This window comes from Mytilus californianus, unplaced genomic scaffold (assembly GCF_021869535.1).
Source record: "Mytilus californianus isolate M0D057914Y unplaced genomic scaffold, xbMytCali1.0.p SCAF_5, whole genome shotgun sequence".
In the NCBI taxonomy this organism is placed as follows: Eukaryota; Metazoa; Mollusca; class Bivalvia; order Mytilida; family Mytilidae; genus Mytilus; species Mytilus californianus.
Genome location: NW_026262701.1, coordinates 108,135,621 through 108,157,378, shown reverse-complemented (window position 1 = coordinate 108,157,378; position 21,758 = coordinate 108,135,621). Strand labels below are relative to the sequence as shown.

At 32.9% G+C, this 21,758-nt stretch overlaps 1 protein-coding gene across 1 annotated transcript; it reads left to right on the top strand.

Annotated features, from left to right (window-relative positions):
• The first annotated feature begins 6,908 nt into the window (after positions 1–6,908).
• LOC127702858 (adhesion G protein-coupled receptor E2-like) lies at positions 6,909–14,265 on the top strand. The gene is made up of 5 exons (XM_052207162.1): positions 6,909–6,927; positions 8,018–8,212; positions 9,375–9,472; positions 13,049–13,391; positions 14,252–14,265. Exons 1-5 carry the CDS (start codon positions 6,909–6,911, stop codon positions 14,263–14,265), a joined length of 669 nt encoding a protein of 222 aa, XP_052063122.1.
• The last annotated feature ends 7,493 nt before the right edge of the window (positions 14,266–21,758 follow it).

Here is a 21,758-nt window from a genome sequence, read left to right as displayed (position 1 = left end):
TGTACATTAGACTATCAAGGCGCTTTCAGTTGGACGGCAAAATCCATTACAAGAATAAAGAGCACTGAAAACTAAAAATGATAGTGAACCAAGGGTTCTTAATGGTTAGGTTGAAGTCATCTCTTCGAAAGCTTCACTGACGCCATCACGAGTTGAACTTTATGGAATATATGTGTCACAGATGATCACAGATATAATCCAATTGTCGTACCCACAATCCAATCTTTTTTTCGATTATGACATCATCGAATGAGACTTATCATGAGACTTGTACTTACATGAGCAACAGACAACACTAGTGCCACATGTGGAGCAGGAACTGCTAACCATACCGAAATTCACCCCGCATTGGTTTGTGTCGCTCAGTGTTTTCTATGTATGTTTTCTTCGCCTTTTCGTCTTTTTTACGTTTTTTATCATGGCGTTGTCAGTTTATATTCTACATTTGAATTGAATGTCCCCTTGGTATTCTCCGCCTGCTTTCTAAATGAGTAAAAACAATGCCAACATTTTGTCTGTTTTTATTTTTCGTGAGAAACACAGCAAAATTGAAACAATTCTTAAATTATCTATTTTTAAATTGTTTTAAAGATGATCAACATGCTAACTTAGTAAACTGAGATTTTCAGTAATATTACCTTATTTTCTTTAGAATCCTTTTATTATTTGCCTCAAAAGACCCACACGTAGCCTCTGGCTGTTGGCAATCCTCTTTAAACAAATAAAGAATTCAAAAAATCAATATCCTGTATGATGAATATAAACCGCGTAAGGGAATTTGAAGTCTGGACGCAATCTATGGTACAAAAAATTATTGAAAATTATTCTTGTTCACTCATGCTTAAAAATAAATATTGTAATGATTTAAGCAACAAATGGGAAATCACGAAGTGAATTGAAGATGTAAATGTAATGACTAATGTTGCTTCACAAAATTATAGGACCAGCTGGAGAATTAATAACAAAATTAAAAAGTTTTATATAAATATTTAGAACTTTAGAAAAGAAGAGTTGTCAGAGATAAAAATTATCTGATGTTGACAAGTATAAAATATTTATTTGTACATACACTGTGAGTTTTGATAAAGAAAACTACTAAGAAAAAAAACTCTATGCTGATATCAGATTACTGAATTTCGCGATAAAGTACAAATTAACTAAAGAAGATATGTTAAGAGTATATACAACAAAATTGCTCTCCTTATATGATAGTAGAAACACACATTTGAGTTTTATTTACATAATAAGTCTTTATTGAACTTTAAAACACATTGGTATGATAAGTCGAACATTGTATCATAGAAAAGAATGGGTAATCTAGATAAAAATATTTAGTATAAATGATGAACATATCATACTTTAAAAAACACACTTTGATTAAAAACAGATTTGTATAAAAACGACATCATCAAGAAGTTTTTTTTATAGTTGACAACATACTTGGTACGTTGGATTGACGTTAATTTTAACAGACGGTCTGCTTTTTTAATGGAACGAACTGTGCTAATTTGCTCGTCAAATGTTTTCTTTCTTTGTATTAGGGCAACACACAGGTACAGTAGAAAATGTTACGACGCTTGCATTATCTTTTAACTTCTTGTTTACGCTATATATATGATGTAATTTAAACATTTTGTGATTATTTTGATCGCATCTATAGCATTGACCCAGAAATAAAAGATACCACAGATACAGCTAATTCTGTTTAATATCAGTTGGTAGTTCAGTATCGTCTGAAATTGCAGGTGACCCTTCATCGCCATACATGACAAATACCTCGTACGCGGCCGTGTTCTGTTCTTCTACAAGACATTTTTGACTTTCATGACTCTGAACAACATTGTCTCATTTTTAAAGTAAAACTAAGAACTGCAAAAGCTGAAAAATGTTGATAACAGATGCTCAATTTACTAGCAAGTTACAAAAACAAAATTACCACAAGCTACGATGATCTGAATTGTAAATCAACAAATATCGTCTACGGATTAGACTGTAACCTTTGCGGATTGGTATATGACGGTGAAACGAAAAGAAGGCGTAATAAATGTATGTGCGGCCATATATCAGACATAAACAACAATGCTAGCGACATTGTTTACCAGAATTTTAATCAGCCTGATCATTCAATTCTTTCTATGCAATATAAAAATAAGAACCTGTGGTATAATTGCTAATGAGACAACTCTCCACAAGAGACCAAATGATATAGAAGTTAACAGCTATAGGTCACCGTACGGTCTTCAACACTGAGCAAAACCCATACCGTATAGTCGGCTATAAAAGACCCCGGAATGACAAATGTAAAACAAATAAAACGAGAGAAACAACGACCTGATGTATGTACAAAATAATGAACGAAAAACAAACAAACATTCAAGTTCACATCATCGAACAAAAGAAAAGTTGTCACAGGAATAACAACCATCATTTTGCAACAGCTCTCCGTAGACAAAAGGAAGACTTTTGGATTCGAGAATTGGGAAATGCGATAACATATGGTTGCAATGACAACATTGATGGTATATGTATACTATCTAGTCCTTCCGGTAGCTCGGCGGATTTCATGAACATTTTAAACTCTTCTCCTCGACGTAGACGAAGTCATGGTCATCGTCATTATACACCACCTAGTCAATGATGTCTCCATTAATGACCTGCTGGTATTTACACAGAACCCATTGGGCATTCATCACATACGAACGAAGCTTTATTCACTACCCCGTTCAAAACGTCATTCTCTGATCGACTTTTGCTTGGAAACCACAGTTACAAACCTCCATTCAAACCAATACAAACATACAGCTATCTTCTCGAATATTGTCAGTCACAGAATTTTCAAACCAGTTCGCATTGGAAAAAGTGAAAAAGATCATAAAGGAGTCGCATTATTCGCATTAACAAAAACCTCGCAATAATTTCTTGATTTACAGTATGAGTTTGACTGTCCCTTTGTTATCTTTCGCCTTTCCTTGACAACTAATTAGATTTCTTCAAAGTTCTTACCGCAAAATTACAATTTTTATGTAGCATTATTTCAGCATCACCTGCATATGGATTTTGTTATGCAATATGCAATAGTTTTGGTTCACTATCTGGGTTTTCTTGATAAAGGGTTACAGATTACAAAAACAATGTATTGCACCAAGTGTTTTAATGGTAAAGTTGGAGTCATCTCTACAAAGTGTTGAAGACGCTCTCATGCTTTGGCTGACCATAATGGAATATCTTTGTCATAAACGACCACGGATATGTTCGTTTGTCAAAGCTAAAATTATGTCCTTTCCTCGTTGATTACATATCCGAATGTTGCTTACAACATGATTTTTACTAAATTTTTTTAGATTATTCATGTTTTAAAAAACAAGGAACTTGTATCTATGATGACCATTTTATAGTAAAAGCACTATTTAATGAGAAGGTGTAGTCGATCTGTCAATTGAGCATGCGTGGAGAACGGAAGTGTAAAACGTAGAAAAATCTAAAAAGTTGATGTAATAGCAAAATTGTAAAGATTGTGATTGCAAATTTTGTATTAAAACTTTAGAATGTTTATGAACCCGCATTTATTTGATTGACACATTTCAATATACCTCATCACATTATATCTGAAAGCCATATTTTAATATAGAAAGAATGGTAGTAAGAAGGTATCTTTAATGCGCCCCTGAATACATTACCAAATAGCTTTACCCAATTCTGATAACGTGTCTTGGTTTTGGTTCCTCTGGATTCCGCTTAACCTGTTTTATGGTACAGTCCTCATGATCAACTGCATATCATAGTAACGTGAAATTATTATTTAATAAAATAAATGTTCATGTTCTTAAACACCAAGCACGTGGCTTAATTACTCTGATTGGTTCCTCACAATCGTTCAATCGTTCCTTTTTAAAATTTGATCTTTTGACACTAAAGATCTCAATATTTCCGTCAAGATACATTAATAATAGTTCAGATATAACAATATAGACCACCGTCAGGTTGGTTTTATTAATTTATCCATTTTTAATGAAAATGTAAATTTGTCAGTGTATTGATTTTCCCCTATCAGCAATTCATATGTTTCTTACCTTTAGTGTTAATTAAAAAAATAAGATGTGTACCATTATAAGCTGAATGTTGATAAGCTTCGTGTGTTGCTTTCATACGGAGCCCCTTAAGTGCCATCTAATATAGATATTTTCGTTTGTCGGAATTTTAATCCGGCGCGCACGAGTTTAAAAGTCATACACACTAGTTTCAAAGTCGTATGCACGATTTTTCAAACTGGTTCGCACCAGATTATTTCTCCGGCATACGAAAATATTTATATTTACATGGCACTAAAGGGGCTCCGTAGTTTAATCATGTCAGATATTAACAAATAATTTCTTTAGTATATAGTCTATATAATGGAGTAGTAAGATTTCAAGTCAAACTAATAATAAATCAACACGACCTTATATTTTAGCAGCCATGTACATTTGTCGAACCATCTTTTCACAGACATGCTGTCTGAGGAACATATATATTATATCGGTACGATATATTTTATAGTAATTTAAAACGTGATCTTACTTAGATAAAATTTTCTTCACGTCTAAAAGTTGAATTGCTTACTAGCATGTACTAGTTTTGGTTATTGATTATTACACATTTTCTACATTAGGAAATGCCTGTACTGAGTCAGGAATATGACAGTTGTTTCCCATTCGTTTGACGTATTTGAGCGTTTGATTATGCCATTTTATGAAGGACATTTTGTTTTGAATTTCCCTTTGAGGTCGAAATTTTTGTTATTTTATTTTTTACACAAAGTTAATAAATATTTTTGATTATAGGAATAGGAAAATAATACAACTTTACAAATCTGACGTCTACAATTTAAGCGGAAAAAGTAATAAAAATCCACAAGTCAGACCCAAAAGCGTCAAAACGTGAGTTCAAACTTTAGCTTTAGCACAATTACATGTTTCATGAACTAGTGTTTTACATACAAAATGTATCTATTTGCTACTGCAATGACCGAAACATTTATCGATTATCAGCATTTACGTTACAAAAAGAAATTGATTTATTGAAACACAATTAACCAAAACTTTGAAAATGTGTGTGTGTGTGTGTGTGTGTGTGTGTGTGTGTGTGTGTGTGTGTGTTAATGCGTGTGTGTACGTGTGTGTGTGTCGTGCGTGATGTTACTATATTTTTATTTAGATTTTACCGAATATCTGCAAAACAATTTCAAGATTTAAACAACGGTTGATAAATCGTACAAATAACATCAATTGACATACTCTTAAATTGAATGCATTCAGGAAATAATACTGTAGAGCAACTACTTTCATAAAAACTGATGGAGCATGATCAATCTCATTACACTCATTAGACTAAAAATCGTGATATTAGGACATACTTCGGAATTTTTTTCCAAAGGGAATGGTGTTATGTATTTTGACTAGAGTAGTATTTGAATTGGCGGCCTACACATGGGAATATCTGATTATTTAGTTTTAACTCAATCTGAAGTAATGACAGTACAAATAAGGATTTATGATTGGAATTCAAATAATGGAAAAGCTATCATAATTTGAAAAAAATATGAACAAATAAAATCACAGGTAACAAATTGCTACTTTGTTATCTTTGGTTTCCCGGATTTGCATTGACTAACCATGATTCTAAGGTAGGTTGAAATTTATAAACCAAATTTCTATGGTTCCTAAAAGGAATGATAAAAATTCATTTAAGACATTACTAGAATTGATAGCAAGATCTTATCCCATGTTTTTTTTGGGACAAAAAATACCGATAGCCAATCGACCAGTTTTGGAATTTTATAACTACTTTTAGGAATGTAAATTCATGATTTTTTTAAAAGACTAGCCGCAAGAAGTACGTACTCAATAGACAACGTTGTCTCAAATTACTATTATTCATGTTCGAATTTGCTCTGAACAACTACTGATGTTCATCTTTTAAGACGAGGCCGAAGTGTTTTTGCATCTATATATTTAATAAGATTTGGTATTCTATCTATCCATATTATTAAACTCTTTCTTTAGTGAGTGGTATAAAGTGATGATGGGGTCCTACGTTCGTCTCTCCGGTCATTCACTTGTCATACTATTGTTTCCGAAACTGCTCCTGAACCGCTTGACAGAATTTTACGAAACGTTACAGAATTTTGAACAAATGGCGTTCTTTTGCACCTCATATAATATTTCGTCTTTTAAAATTGTATATTGGTAGACTCGGCATCACAGAGACTTTGACATATCTGTACACTATAGAATAGATTGTAACAGTCCGCAGGAAGACATGCTACCCTAACTGGACATATTATTCTGTCTCCGGACTGACAAATCGTTGCTCTTACTCCTAAATATTGCTTGCTTAGCACAGAGTCAGCCAATCTTTGATTAGGACGGGGCGAGGGTCGCACCCAAATCATCTAGCACTCGAGGCGTGCCTGTTTCCACAAGATCACCCAGGCGGTTATGAATATTAAAGATACACAAACATGAACATGCTTATTCAAATTATGCAAAACAATAATTTGTGGCCATAAGACACCGTGCCCCCTCACATTATCAAATTTCCATGTTCAGTAAATCACTTAACACGGGTCAAACCCTAATTTGGTATATATTTTTAAATTTGGAATGGGACGGATGAATGGACCGAAGCACAGACCAGAAAACATTATATCCCCTTGGTATCATTAGTTGGTCATAAACTAAAAGAATCCTACTTAACAAAATGTTATCAAATATTCCATAGATCTCCGTTTCTTGAGACGTAATATGTATAAGTTAAACGCCAAACATTTCATAAATATATGTGTAAGCGATGACTTTAAATTAAACATACATACTCTTCCTTGAATCCATGCATCATTATAATAATCATAAAAAAAACCAATTAATAAAATGACTGATTTAGTCAAGTGTAATCATTTTTTTTCCTAAAGATGTGTCCACATCAATTCCATTTGATAAAATTCTACAGAAAGATGAACAAGTTCTATCAGATAGATGCATCAGTGATCTGAATTTCTGCCTCTGACAAAAGGATCTTGAAATAAATTATAGAAATATGTTTAAAAAAGTCGTATGCACCTTTTACAACCTAGTGTGTTTAAAACTATTTATATGTGTCAAATATAATGACTAAGTAATACTCGGCGCATTTGATTACCGGTAACTAAATTAATTATTTCCTTAAAAGATTGTTGTCAATAAAGTCACCCAGAATTTAATGGATTTAAATTGAAGATTTGGATAAATTTTTAATAGCATCCATTCCAACAAAGTATGTGTATTCGACGAGCATAAAATTCATTTAGTCTATGCCCCTCCCTCCTTCAGGCTAAAATATGATAGGCTGAAATACGTTAGATAGGTTGGTTATGTCGAATAATGTAATTTTATTGGAAATCTCTGATATAATATGTATGACGTTCGTAAATAAAACTACAGTAAAAAGAGTCCATTTATGAAAGCATAGTTTGCAATTGTATAATTTATCATCATGACGATAATTAGGTATCACATAATTTATTTTTATTACAGGATACACAATTTGTTCGTGTTTGTATTGTACTATATAATCCATACTGACAGTTTGCCTGATTTGGATTATATCTATAACCAGTATGCTGCGACATGTGGTATTCAGTTTTGTAATGCAACCGGTTTTTCGCTGCCATATCATAATAGAGATTTAACATACATAAATTCTGTATGTCCACCTTGCTATTGTGATACATGTGTTTTTAACAAAAATTGCTGCCCAGACTTAGCATTACCCAAGTACAATGAAATTTGTACGAATGATGCTGTTTATAACCCGGAGAATCTACTCTCGGAATTTTACTTCGCAATGATCAACACATGTCCAAATGGTACCGATTAGAAACTCACTCAACTTTGTGAAAATGACACAAATCTTGCTACGGACCTTTCATTGGTTCCGGTTACAAGTATATCAAGGACAACCTATAGGAATATCCATTGTGCTCAGTGTCATAATGAAACAGATACAGAGTCATGGACAGTGGACATCAATTGTGAAAAATTTGCAGATTTCAATTTCTTATCAAGTTTTGAGGAAATAGCAGATATGGTTACAAAAAAGAGATGTACCGTTCGTTACGTTCAACAAAACGAAAACTACAAGGCTCGTACATGCCAACCAATAAACGAAAATCTGATTGGTCGCTGTAATATAACTGGTACCTGGCAAAAGTATGACTATAATATTGATTGGGCTTGCCATTTCCTTCAACTTCCGTTTGATATTTATAAAAGTGTGTTTTGCCTTTTGTGTAATCCTCCACTGAAAGATTCAAATTTCACCGTTATTTCATCTTGCATCCCCAGTGAAGAGAGACTATTTAAATCTCAATCTCTGGACGAAGCATGCCTGGTTTATAATACAACTGCCGTAACAGTCCCATTTAAAAATACATTTTGCTACTTTTGTAATAGACAAAATGATTTGCATCGATATGCTGAAATCAAGGGAAGTTTATCAGTATTTTTTGGTGAAACTAATGAGAAAATCAGATACAGAATAAGTAATGTCAATTTCAAGACTGATTTCTTAGGAAAATATCTAACAAGTTATATCAATAGATCAGGCATCGATGTCAATGAAGGAAAAAGAATAAGTACTTCGTTTGTGTATTTCGACAATGATCGTAAAGTCAATATGCCTAATTTGATGTCACTATACTCTCAAACATATGGTCCCGAACTTTGCGGAATTTACAATTCTAATCAAGAACAACTTACCGGTAACCAGTCATTACAGTGCTCGTGTATTGCAAATTGCTCGTTAAATCGTGATTGTTGCATTGATTATGAATTTGACCAGCGCTGGGGGTGTTCAGGAGGAAATGTTATATCGAGTATGTGTCGTTATGCCGATAAGGGGTTGAATACCTACTGCTATGAGCGGGGAGCGTTGATATATGATCTTCCAGTTAGCAAAAATGACACGAAAAATCATTTTAGTAATATATTTTGTGCAATTTGTGCAGACGATTCGGTTAACATCCACCCATTACATGCCATGACAGCTGCACAATTTTTTCAACCATGGGATATAGAAATAACTTGTTTAGTCAATACCGATTTATTTTCAACTCTTCGTAGCAACCATCTTAGCAGATGCTAATCAGAGAAACTGTGGTGTTATATATGAACCAAATCCAAACAAAGAAGTTCTTTGCGAAGACACGGTAAACACAATAAAATCGTGCAATGTTTCAGGTACATGGCCTGATTTTGATGAAGATGTAGTATGGGCCTGTGAGAAACTAAATACTACATATCTCAAAAGTTATAGAGGTTATAAGAATATATTATGTACACTTTGTAATCCTGATTTAGGATTCCAACCATCCACTACACCTATGCCAACTGAAGCAACAACCCCTTCTCCTCACGGAAATATAATCTGTTCAACATGTATCTACGTGGGAGGAGTTGTTACTACATTCAGGACGTTGATTCTTTTACCCACAGATACGGAAATGACAATTACCGACTGTAAAAGTGGCCAAGTATTAGATAAACTTAATGTAAATATAAGATTTGAATAATACGGAGATTCTTTTCAATATCGTAAATGAAACGGCACAAAATCACAACAAAAAATTTTTACTTAGCAAAGACAGAAATAAATAAAAATTCGAAAATTCCTTCGAAGATTCTTGCCATTGGACAGGAATGTCAAATATTTACAAATAAACCACTAAAGTGAGTACCCTAAATGAAACCACACTCATTTATTTTTTATAATCGAGTTATTCTAAGTGATATAAGACACAGGGAAACATGAAATTGTCCATTAAATCATTTTACAAAAAAAAAATAAACAACCCAAAAAAAAAACCACCCTCTCCGAAATATTACCTGTGAAGATTTAACAACAATAGCGTAACTATAATTCATGTCAAACAAAACAAAACATCATTCCTTTGATTACAAGAAGGTAGCTCTTTTTTGAAATTTTCAAACCCTTTAAAAAGATTAACTGACTTGCTGTAAATTGTATTGATAAGACCCAAAGTCTTGTGTCGTTATTGGTTAACACAATTTTAATATTGTCATGAAAATTGTTTTGACGAGTATTGTGTAAATAATTGTATAAAGTTCGAGATTGCATGTTAGTTACGTAAGCTAACGTAAGCGCGTCATTATTTGTGATATCCTGTGGTGTTTGTCGTTGTTCCGCGGTTTGCATGTTGTGTCGACTATTATACTATTTGTTTGTGCGTTTCTCTGTGATGAATGTTATTGCGTGTGTTTGTGCTGTCACTTAGTGTTGTCATTTTAGCGATATTTTTTAACATTGTCATAAAGCGGGAGGTTTGGCTAGCCATTAAACTAGGTTCAACCCAAAATTTTTTCTTAAAATGTCCTGTACCAAGTCAGGAATATGGCAGTTATTATCAAATAGTTCGTTTCTATATATGTTGGAATTTGTTTTTGTTCCACTTCAGTGTTCCTGTTGTTCCTTTGTTTTCCTCTTATAGTTGATGTGTTTCCCTCGGTTTTACTTTGTAACCCGGATTTGTTTTCCCTCAATCGATTTTCGACTTTTAAACACCGGTTTACTACTGTTGCCTTTATTTAAGTGAGTTTTTTTTGTTTTTTGTTTTAGAATTTTGCTTTTGTGATTTATCCATTTATCGACCAAAAAACCACCTTGTGAATTTAAACATTAGACAAAAATAAAAGATTTTTTGTAATCATTTAAATAAGTTGGTGTCCCTAATTTTTTGTTTACATACTTATATATAATGATTGATGCATACTCAAATATTCTTTTATTCATATTCATGCAAAAAATATATACCAATGTGTTGGTGTTAAATGTATATAGAAATAAGAAGATGTGGTATGAGTGCCAATGAGACAACTCTCCATCTATGTACTATTTCACACCTCCATATCATCATGTAAATTTACCAATATACATTTACACATACGTTCAGATACATAAATACGCACACCTACATATATCGACTTTTCGAAGAAATCAAAATATCAAAATCCGATTAAAAATAGATACATGAAAAATGAAATTTATGTCATGTTTTAGTATTGCGTAAATTCATAAATTTATTGTTGTTGATTTAGAGCTTCGTAAATTGTACTGAAATTATTGATCAAGACTCGGGGAAATTTAATACACGATAGTATATCACTGAAAATCGTAATATGCTGACCTCTATCTTTTCAATTGTGTTCTGGGTTGCTATATCAATGACGTGTATTCTAAATTTCTTTTTTTCATACAAAATATCAATTTTTTTAGTGCAACGTCGATACTGTATCTGTAAACATGACATCCGCAACAAAAGTGACGTCTTCAGTTTAAAAGTTTAATGCTTTTATTACACCATAGAAAACCGAAAGTTGTGCTCCTATTGATGCTGATATTTGAATTAACTTTCTCATTAGATGCTTAAGTCTGAATTTTAGGTATGAAAACAGGTGTGTTTGTTAGTACTCCTTTTTTTATTTCGGCAATAACCGGCAAGTCAATACATACATTGTCAACTATATCACTACGGTAAAATCTTAGCCCAAACATCTAGGTATTCAGCTTTAGATATCCTTAAATGAATTAATATTTTGAACAATAGTGGAAAGGGTATATATTTCATTACTTCTTCTTGTCGTGCATATGATTGCTTGACTTTTATATTCTATAATAACAAAGACAGAGACAAAAGAATGTAACAAACATGAGTGTAAACGCATTTTTATACATTTATTAATTAACAAACTTTAATCCTAAATGACTTAAAAGTGTATGCATTCGGTAGGTGTCATACGATTCCATGTCCAAAAATAACGTCAATGCAAATTATTTCTCTCTGCAAGAGCAATACACATTATTTATTTTTCAGAACAAATGTAAAAACGTTACTTGTTCGCCTGGATATGTCCTTGACAATGCTACTTGTACTCCACTGCTCCTGGTTACTAAACAACTGGGCTATATATTACCTATCAGAATAGAATGCATTATAAATCTCATGGCATATGATGAAATTTTAGAAAATATTGAAAATGAATTAAAAGACTTCATAAAGGATTACCTTACACTTGAAAAGAAACTAGATTTGGTTTCTTCGAACATGGTGACAAACATTTCATGTGACACAAACGAAACAGTAGGCGTAGAGATATTGGCAAATGTAGAATTCTTTTTTGATGAAAGTGTATTCAGAAAAGACATTGAAACAAAGCTTGTATATCTTAAAGAAGAAATAGTTAACATCTCAAATGATGCTTTACATATCAGTCTAAAAATAAATTTAGATCAGAAGGCAATGAATACAAAAGCAACGATAAACAACGCAGCACAGTTTACTGGGATGTGTTACTTGTCAAAAACAAACTCAAAAGAAGAACGGTCACAGAGATCATATATATTTAGTCACGTGTCTGAGCTCCTTTTATGTCAACAAGTAAACCTGGAAAAAGATGAAATAATTATAGATCCAACAGCTTCTTCATTCATAATTTTAAAGTCGACTAACATGAAAATACCACAAGGAAAGTTCAAACTCACAGCAAGTGGAGGAGCAAGAATATGCGTAGATACAGTGAAATTGCTTAAAAAACCAGAAGCAAACATTGATTACGTATTCAATACTGTAATGACCATTGCCTCTGTCATATCAATGACATGTCTATTTCTGACCTTTGTCACTTATTGTATATTTCCAAATTTAAGATCCATTCCGGGTAAAAATAACATATCACTCGTATTTTCATTATTCTTTTTCCAAGCAGTTTTAACTTTCGGAGCAAACAAAACTGACCATGCTGTTTTCTGTTAAGTAATTGGCATAATTCTTCATTTCTTCATTTAAAGTTATTTCGCCTGTTTAAGCGTGTGTACTTTTCATATGTTCAATGCATTTAGTACCAACACTCCACATGACGCACACCACGAGAAACGAACTTTGTTTCTATATTGTTTATATTCTTATGGTACACCAGCTGCTATAATACTCATAAACATTACTGTTACATTATCACAGTCTAACGACATTGGATATGGAAAAAGGGAGACTATTTGCTTCCTCAAACATTCAACTTCAGGTATAGTATGTCTGATAATTCCTTTGACAGTAATTTGTGGATGCAACATAATATTTTTTCTCATGACAATGCGTAAAATAAGCTTGACACCAAAAATGGAAAGATCAAGCACAAACAAAGCAACCCGTCAAAATAGTGTTATATACATCAAGCTATTTAGTTTGACTGGTATAACCTGGGTTTTCGAATTTATTGATGCTTTTCTGCCAAAGACGCACTTATCTTTAATAATATGGTTATTCAACGCGTTACAAGGTGTTTTCATATTTCTATCATATATATGTAACTCACGTGTTGCTAACATGTACAGGAAGCTCTGTCTTCGTTACACAGAAGATCTGGAATCAAATGCTACAAAGTGTATTAACATTTCAACTGAAAAACATTTGAAATATCTACCTAATTCTGGTTCTCCCTTGGAAAATACCGTGCTGTAAAGGATAATTATCTGAGGAAGAGCTCCCTTTTTAACACATTTTAATTAAGACTTTCGTACATTGATTATTTTTAAAAGGAAAAAGGTTTGAAATGTATACACGAAGCCTTGTTTTGATCTTGAACTAATGAATTAGTATGATACTTCCGATCGTCTATTTATATTATACGAAACAAATAAACGACAGAATAGTTATAGCTTTAGTACTCCCATACGAATTTAATTTAATTGAATGCTTCTTTAGGTAATTTTATTGGACTGTAAAAGCGTTGACGGAAGCACATTTTGTATGAAGCGTGGTAGCAGTAGCGCTTCATTCTATAAATGTGCACACGATCAACGCTTTTACAACCATATAAAATTACAAAAAGAATCTTTCAATTCGTACATTTTTATGCTATAACCATAGAATTACGAGTTAAATCAGATTTTAGTTTTAATTTCCATGCATTTTCAAAAAAGTAACTTAATTCTGGGTCTGTCTAGGAAAATGCTGTGCTATAAGGAATACTTGATTGGCCGAGAACAGCTCCCTTTGCATTATTTTAATAACGACCTTTCAGTATCTTGATGATATTAACAAAAGAATAAAGTTCTTGCTTTACAATGTAAACACGAAGACTAGTGTTGATCTACATACACATTAAAAGTCAGTAGCAACAAGAACAAACTATGTTACACAGAAAAATTAAAATTATAATTATAGATAATCGTTGGTAATCTCAACGAGATTGATTTTCTCGCTTGAGCCGGTAAGGCGAAAGTGAGAAAAGCAAGCGAGTTGAGATAACCAATGATAATCTGTTTATCGCTATTTTACCTATGACGACGTTGTTAATTTCATTGACAACGGCACGTGCGCCCTTAGTTTCTAGCGATAATTTTTCATATCACTCTACTATGCTGAGAAAGGAAATTATCAGTTAGTAAGATCAAAGGAAAATTTCGTAAAATAGCGATAAATATACTTATTCATTTGACCTGCGAAGTTGCTATTTTTTTTAATTTGTAATCAGTATTCTGCGTATAAAAATACTTTCTAATAGTTCGCTCTTTTCAACTCTTGGTGAAAGAGCGCTGTAGAATAATATGAACCCTTGTAACATCTCGGATTGGTTACAAACGTTAAAGTTACGTACATTTGTTGTAAAATAAAGATACGTTGGTGTCTATAGAAAAAGTACGAAAGAAAACAATAAACGAATAAAATGTTTGGTTGTATCTGCAGTGTTTATCAAATTACAAATGACCAGTTTTGGATAATGCTTGATAACATTTTTTAATGGCGACATTAATTATTTAAATTGAGTGTCCGTATAGTAGTAGTCTAACAATTAAACTTACAAGTAAATGGATATCGAATGTTCAAAGGTGACACATGTATATTACAACGGAGAACACAGAAATTATTTTGCTGAAAAATCAGTCATTTATCTAGCCGTACAGGTCAGAGTCACCCGTCCCTAATTGAGGAATTTTCCTTTCGTTGAATAACGTTTTTTTTCTTTCTTAATTGTGTATGCTAAACGTCTATACATGACTCATCAGTGGTGATCAAATCAGTTGGAAGCCCAACTCAAATACGTAGTAGCAAAGACGGTTGCCATCATTTTTCGGAAAACTTTTGGGTGATACATATGACCGGTGTGAGCAAAGTAGGTATTTCTATTTTTATATGATTCTGATGTTATATATCCTTATTTCTATTATTAATATTGTCATTAACATTATACATGGATCTTTTAAGTTTGTTGTAAATATTTGTTACATGCGAGTTAAACGATTAAAATATATATATGTTGGGATTTTATGGTATGGATCAAATCAAGTAGAATGCAATTTTAGACAGTTTTATCATGATATATACTCAACCCAAAATCTTTTAGGTTAGTATATATTAACATGTGTGAAAAAACACAAAGTCTTGCTTGTGCACATGTATTCGTTAGTATGAAAATAGGCATCACAAAAAGTAAATGAGAGGCTAAAAATACCAAAATGGATATTCAAACTCATAAGTCGAAAACAAACTGACAATGCCATGGTAAGAAACGAAAGACGACGAAAAGAAAAACAACAGTACACAAAACACAATAGAACCCTAAAGACTGAGCAACATGAACCACACCCCCAAAAAATAGGGGTGATCGCAGGTGATTCTGAAGGTTAAGCAGATCCTGCTCCACATATGGCACCCGTCGTGATGATCATGTAAGTACAGCCCGGTGATAACATACCATCGCAAAACACAGACTCTATCATTTTTGTTAAATCTAGAATATGCAACAGAGGCCCTTCTAGCTACATGCGGATTACATATTCGATAATCCGAAGATTTTAGAATATTGAATGAGTTACTTAGTCTTTATTAAGTTTAAAGGTTTTTATATAAACTGTTGACATATGCTTGATTTTTCATATTTGACCTGAAATCAGAAGGTGTCGTATCACATTTGATGAAAATTTATAAATTTCATCAGTCAGTATCATAGTGACAAGGTGGTAAATAACCACGAAGGTCTGCAATACACACACACTGGGTAATACCACGGGCTCCTTATATATTTGGCTGTCACAGGTTAGTTAAAAAAGTTGTAATAGTATACATGTACGTATATTATGTTTTACTTTACTGTATATACTATCAACTACAAAACGTTTTTGTTTGCGTCTTTGTAAGATTTATTTGTATGTTAGTTTGAATTTTTAAGTCAGTTGTGTTATATGTTTGTAATGTATGTTTACACAGTTTTGGATGCTGGATTCCAATTATTGTCACGTTAATCAATTGTGTTCATTTGGGTTGCTCACCCAATTTTGTCAACATAACGGAACAATAAACAACTGTCATACAAATGGGAGGTTAAGTTTGCTATACGACCAGGTTTAACCCACCATTTTCTTCAGAAAATACTTGTACCAAGTCAGGAATATGACAGTTGTTTTCCATTCTTTCCGTTGGTTGATGTAGTTGAGTTTTTGATTTTGTCATGTTTTAAGGACTTCCCCCTTTTTGAATTTACCTTGGAATTCTGTATTTTTGCTAATACTTTTTTTACAAGTATTTATATATACTTTTCTACTTATGTCTCATTTATAGTTATCACCAAGCTAGTTGAATGGTAGACGTTTAATTTACTTGGAAATAAGGAAGAAATTACGTCATGGACAACAACAACAAAAAAAGCAAGAGTGCACACGCTGAAATGTCTCTCCTGCTTTATTGACCATTGATTTTATGTTGTTAGTCCTAAATATAAAGTTTTACTACAAGTATCACATTAACTTAACATGATCCAAGAAAATGAGGTCAAGGTCAGATAAACCAAACCAGAAATATATGTGCACCTTACAATCATTCCATACACTGAATATAGTTGACCCATTGATTATAGTATACAAGAAACAGACCAAACCATGAAAACTTTATATTGACCAATGAACCATGAAAATAAGGTCAAGGTCAGATGAACCCTGCTAGACAGACATGTACACCTTACAATCATTCAATGGATCAAATATTGTTGACTTATTGCATATAGTATCTAAGAAACAAACTTAAACAGGAAAAATTAACATTGAACAATCAACCATGAAAATGAGGTCAAGGTCATATGATACCTGCCAGACTGACATGTTCATCTTGAAATATTTCTCTACACCAAATATAGTTTGACCTATTGCATATAGTATTAGAAAAACATACCAAAACACAAAATCTTAACTTTAACCACTGAACCATGAAAATGAGGTCAAGGTCAGATGACATCTGCCAGTTTGACATGTACACCTTACAATCATTCCATTTACCTAATATAGTAGACCTGTTGCTTATAAAATCTGATATATGGACTTGACCACGAAAACTGAACCTTGTTCACTGATCCATGAAATGAGGTCGAGGTCAAGTGAAAACTGTCTGACAGGCATGAGGAACTTGCAAGGTACGCACATACCAAATATAGTTATCCTATTACTCATAATTAGAGAGAAATTAACATTACAAAAAATCTGAACTTTTTTTTCAAGTAGTCACTGAACCATGAAAATGAGGTCAAGGACAATGGACATATGACAGACGGAAACTTCATAACATAAGGCATCTATATACAAAGTATGAAGCATCAAGGTCTTCTACCTTCTGAAATATTAATCTTTTAAGTAGTTAGTTAACGCCGCCGCTGCCACCGCCGCCGGATCACTATCCCTAAGTCGAGCTTTCTGCGACAAAAGTCGCAGGCTCGACAAAAATTCAAGCGTGATTCTAAAAATTTACCGACTTTGGGTAATGACCAATTTAAGGTGACGTAAGGATACATATTTCTTGATTGCATTTTAAATACGATTCATGCTTGCTGTTTATTGCATTAATATATATGTTTATTGCATTGATATATATTTTTGTTGTCACAAAGTTTACCATGTAATTTGTTTATATGGATGTAAAGATTATTGTATTATTTTTAAACAAATGATCGATCAATGATATTGCATGTTATGGTCCAACTTCCTTCATCAAATTTTGAATGGTAACAGTTTTATCCTTAGATATTGGCTTTAATAGTTACTGACAACTGAGGTAATATAGGATATTTAAAATGATTTCAAGTATTCTATAACACATTAATAGATTATATCAACAATATTGCGTGCAAGTAAAATTGTGTTGCTCGTAGTTTTTATAGTACACGTTTTTTTTCCCCAAAAGATTAGAATCAAAGGTTGATAACTTGAAGGATGTCCTCATGCACAAAAAATGCTCGCAGTATTGAATGCTATTGAAGTCTATAAAAAAAGTTCAAGGTAAATTATTGTCTTGTCATATTTATCTTGAAATATGAGAACGTTTTAATGAATTATAATCTATATTAAAAAAAAAGTATTTATGGCGATTAGACATTCACCGTATTGATAGGCCTGGTATTATTAACAAGAAAAGGGTGCTTAAGGACTTGAATCACCGTAACCACATGTTTAATACCCTGCTGGTAAAATAAGTAACCATTGAGGTATCGTGAGCCTAGTAGTTCACAGTCACAGTGCCTGTATAACAATTACAGACACAAAACAATGAAAGTTAAATCAAATGGAATTTAATTTACATTGTAGGTCTGTAAAAGACATTTACTCTAATTTTACTAAAGCCGACACACAACTAGCTAAAAAAAAGCATTTAAAAAGGTTTTTTTTTTCAAATACCTAAATTATAAGTTATTTGGTTTGCTACTTACCCCCTACGGATCCATAGAGGGTAAGATAAAGATTTTACCAACCCTGTATGGATCCGTAGAGGTCAGTAGTGAACCGTATAATAAATTTATTGCACAAGGGACTTTTCCTGCCAAGCTTTGTATAAAAATAAACAATGAAATACAAAAACATCAATAGATGATGTCACTATTGATAGAAGATGTGACTATGAACCCCCTATGAGGGGTTAGCTCGTTACGGCGTTAAGCCAATCATAACGTCACAATATTTTACCAGAGGTGCGATGATGGTTTAGATGGTGTCAGATGATAAACCTTTAATTCTGGTATTGGTTGATTACATATTCACACATTTCACTACCAATTGTTTACTTTTACTTGCGTTTGAATAGATAGTATTTGATTTGTGGTTGATTAGACAATTCAGCCAATCAAAATCAATGCATGTATATCATATTTGTTTTATGTTTATTATTTTGTACATAAATCAGGCCGTTCGTTTTCTTGTTGAATTGTTTTACATTTGTCATTTCGGGGCCTTTTATAGCATAGTATGTGGTATGAGTTTGCTCATTGTAGAAGGCCGTACGGTGACCTATAGTTGTTAACATCTGCGTCATTTGGTCTCTGGTGGAGATTTCACTCACTGGCAATCATACCACATCTTATTTCTATAATGATCATTATTAAAAGGTAGGTCACATTTATTGAAAATATACATGAATATTATGGTAAAAAAAACTCTCCAAAGATACCAAGCTTTTCATTTTGTAAAAGCTAGTCATCAAACTGCAAATATGTAGTATTAGTATTTAGTCAATAATTATATATACACCAAATATATTATTCACAATCGATGTATATTGGGGAAATGGCATATTTCATTTACGATGTAAGCATGTCGTCACACACATTGTATATTGTCAATATCGGTACATTTTCACATACAATATTATAAGTTACACAGTGTGCTTGTGAAAGCTCGAACCCCATATGAAATTTACTGACCCCATATATATCGTATTAGGTCACTAGCACACTTTGTAAACGAATTTATCTTACAGATTATCTTAACATGTAGCAATTTGACTAGTGGCCTATCAAAGTGATCAATTCTTCAATATGAAAAACCTACTCTCATTGTTCTATATAAAAACAAATGCCAACAATAACAATTTATTAGCTTTTAATGTGTTTTCTGCATTTATTTCAATCGTTCTTCATACATTTCTTCGTCTGTTGTCCGGGTGAAACGTTTCAGATTTGTCCCCAACGTTGTGTTGTTTTTTTTAAAGGGACGTAATACCACTACTAACCGTGTATTAAAATAAACCACGCCTACTAATACCATATGAAATATACACAGTCTCCACGATGTCGCTTTTAACCAATAATATTCCTAGAAATGTATAGGAGGCAAGATAAATTACCTTATATCACCTTATGCTGATTCTGCCCGCAGCACCATTTGGTCCTCTATAGGCAGCTCTTCAATGTCTTCTTCCTCTAAGTATTTAGTCTTTTTTCCGGTACATATTCTTCTTTGCAGTAATACAATAGTTGGTGATTTTCCAAAAGTTTATCTAGTCCGTTTTCAAATTGATTTATCGCACTTCGGATAAATTATGACGTTGTGATTGGTTTAATGCCGTCACTTGGTGACCCCTATGGATCCGTATGGGGTCAGTAGATTTCATATGGGGTTCATGACGTCACGTTTACTATTAATGGTGACGTCATTTATAGGTCTTGTTGTATTTCATTGTTTATTTTTCTACAAAACGCGGTAGGAAAAGTCTCGTGTGCGATAAATTCGCTATACGGTTCACGGCCTTCGGCCTCACCCCCTATGGTTTTTCCTGACCCTCTATGGTTCCGTAGGGGGTCAGTAGCAAACCATATAACTTATAGTATGGTGTCAGATGTTATCATTTGATCTGGTAAGTTGTTCCATGTATCTACTACTATATTATTGAAAGTGTATTTTCTTGTGTCTCGTTTTGTGCGATGATTTATCAATTTATATGTGTTCCATCTTGATGTGTTGTTGTTTACTCAATTGAAAATTATCTGCAGTGACTCCCTTATCATTAAGACCTGTATTACTTCTGAATGTTTCAATCATATCTCCTCTCATGCGTCAATATTCAAACTGTTGGAAACTTTAACTTGTGCACTCTTTCTTCATAATTCATATATTCAATAGTGGAAGAATTCTAGTGGCTCTCCTTTGTACCTTTTCTATCGACTCAATATCTTTTTTTTTGAACGGTGACCATGCACTTAACTAGCATCTTCCAGCTGTGGACGAAAAATTACTTTAAATAGTAGACCAAATGTTCTTTAATCAAGGTGTAAAAATGCTCCTAGTTAATCTAACAATCTGGTTTGTTCCATTTACTTGTGTCTGAATATGTTTTTCAAAAGATAAAATTCTGTCGATAGTCACTCCAATGTCCAATGTACAGTTGTTCTACCTTAATAATTTTTCATGGTATACGTGTTCTCTGAATACGATTTGTCTTTGTTTATCATGGGCAATACTCTACATTTGTCCCTGTGAAACATTAAAAGCAAAGTCTCGCTCCACTTTAATAATTCATCTAAATCTGATTGTATGTCTTTAACATCACTTTCATCTGTTATTTCTCTATATAATTTTTGATCCTCGGCAAATAAAAATACGCAAGAAAGAACATATTCAGTTAAGTTATTAATAAAAATTACAAACAATACCGGACCCAATACTGATCCTTGAGGGATATCATTAGTTACACTATGCTATTTGGATTGTGATCCATTTACTTGTACACTGGCAAAAATGCCACACATGTGTACATGCGTGACACATGCGTTTCACATGCGTGTCACCCGCATGTGAAAGAGACATTTCATGCCACGCATGTGACACATGTGAATTACATGCGTAAGGAAATACACTTGTGATACATGCGTGATTACTGCATTTAAAAGGCATGGTGCCTGTATTAAATATTTTTCAAA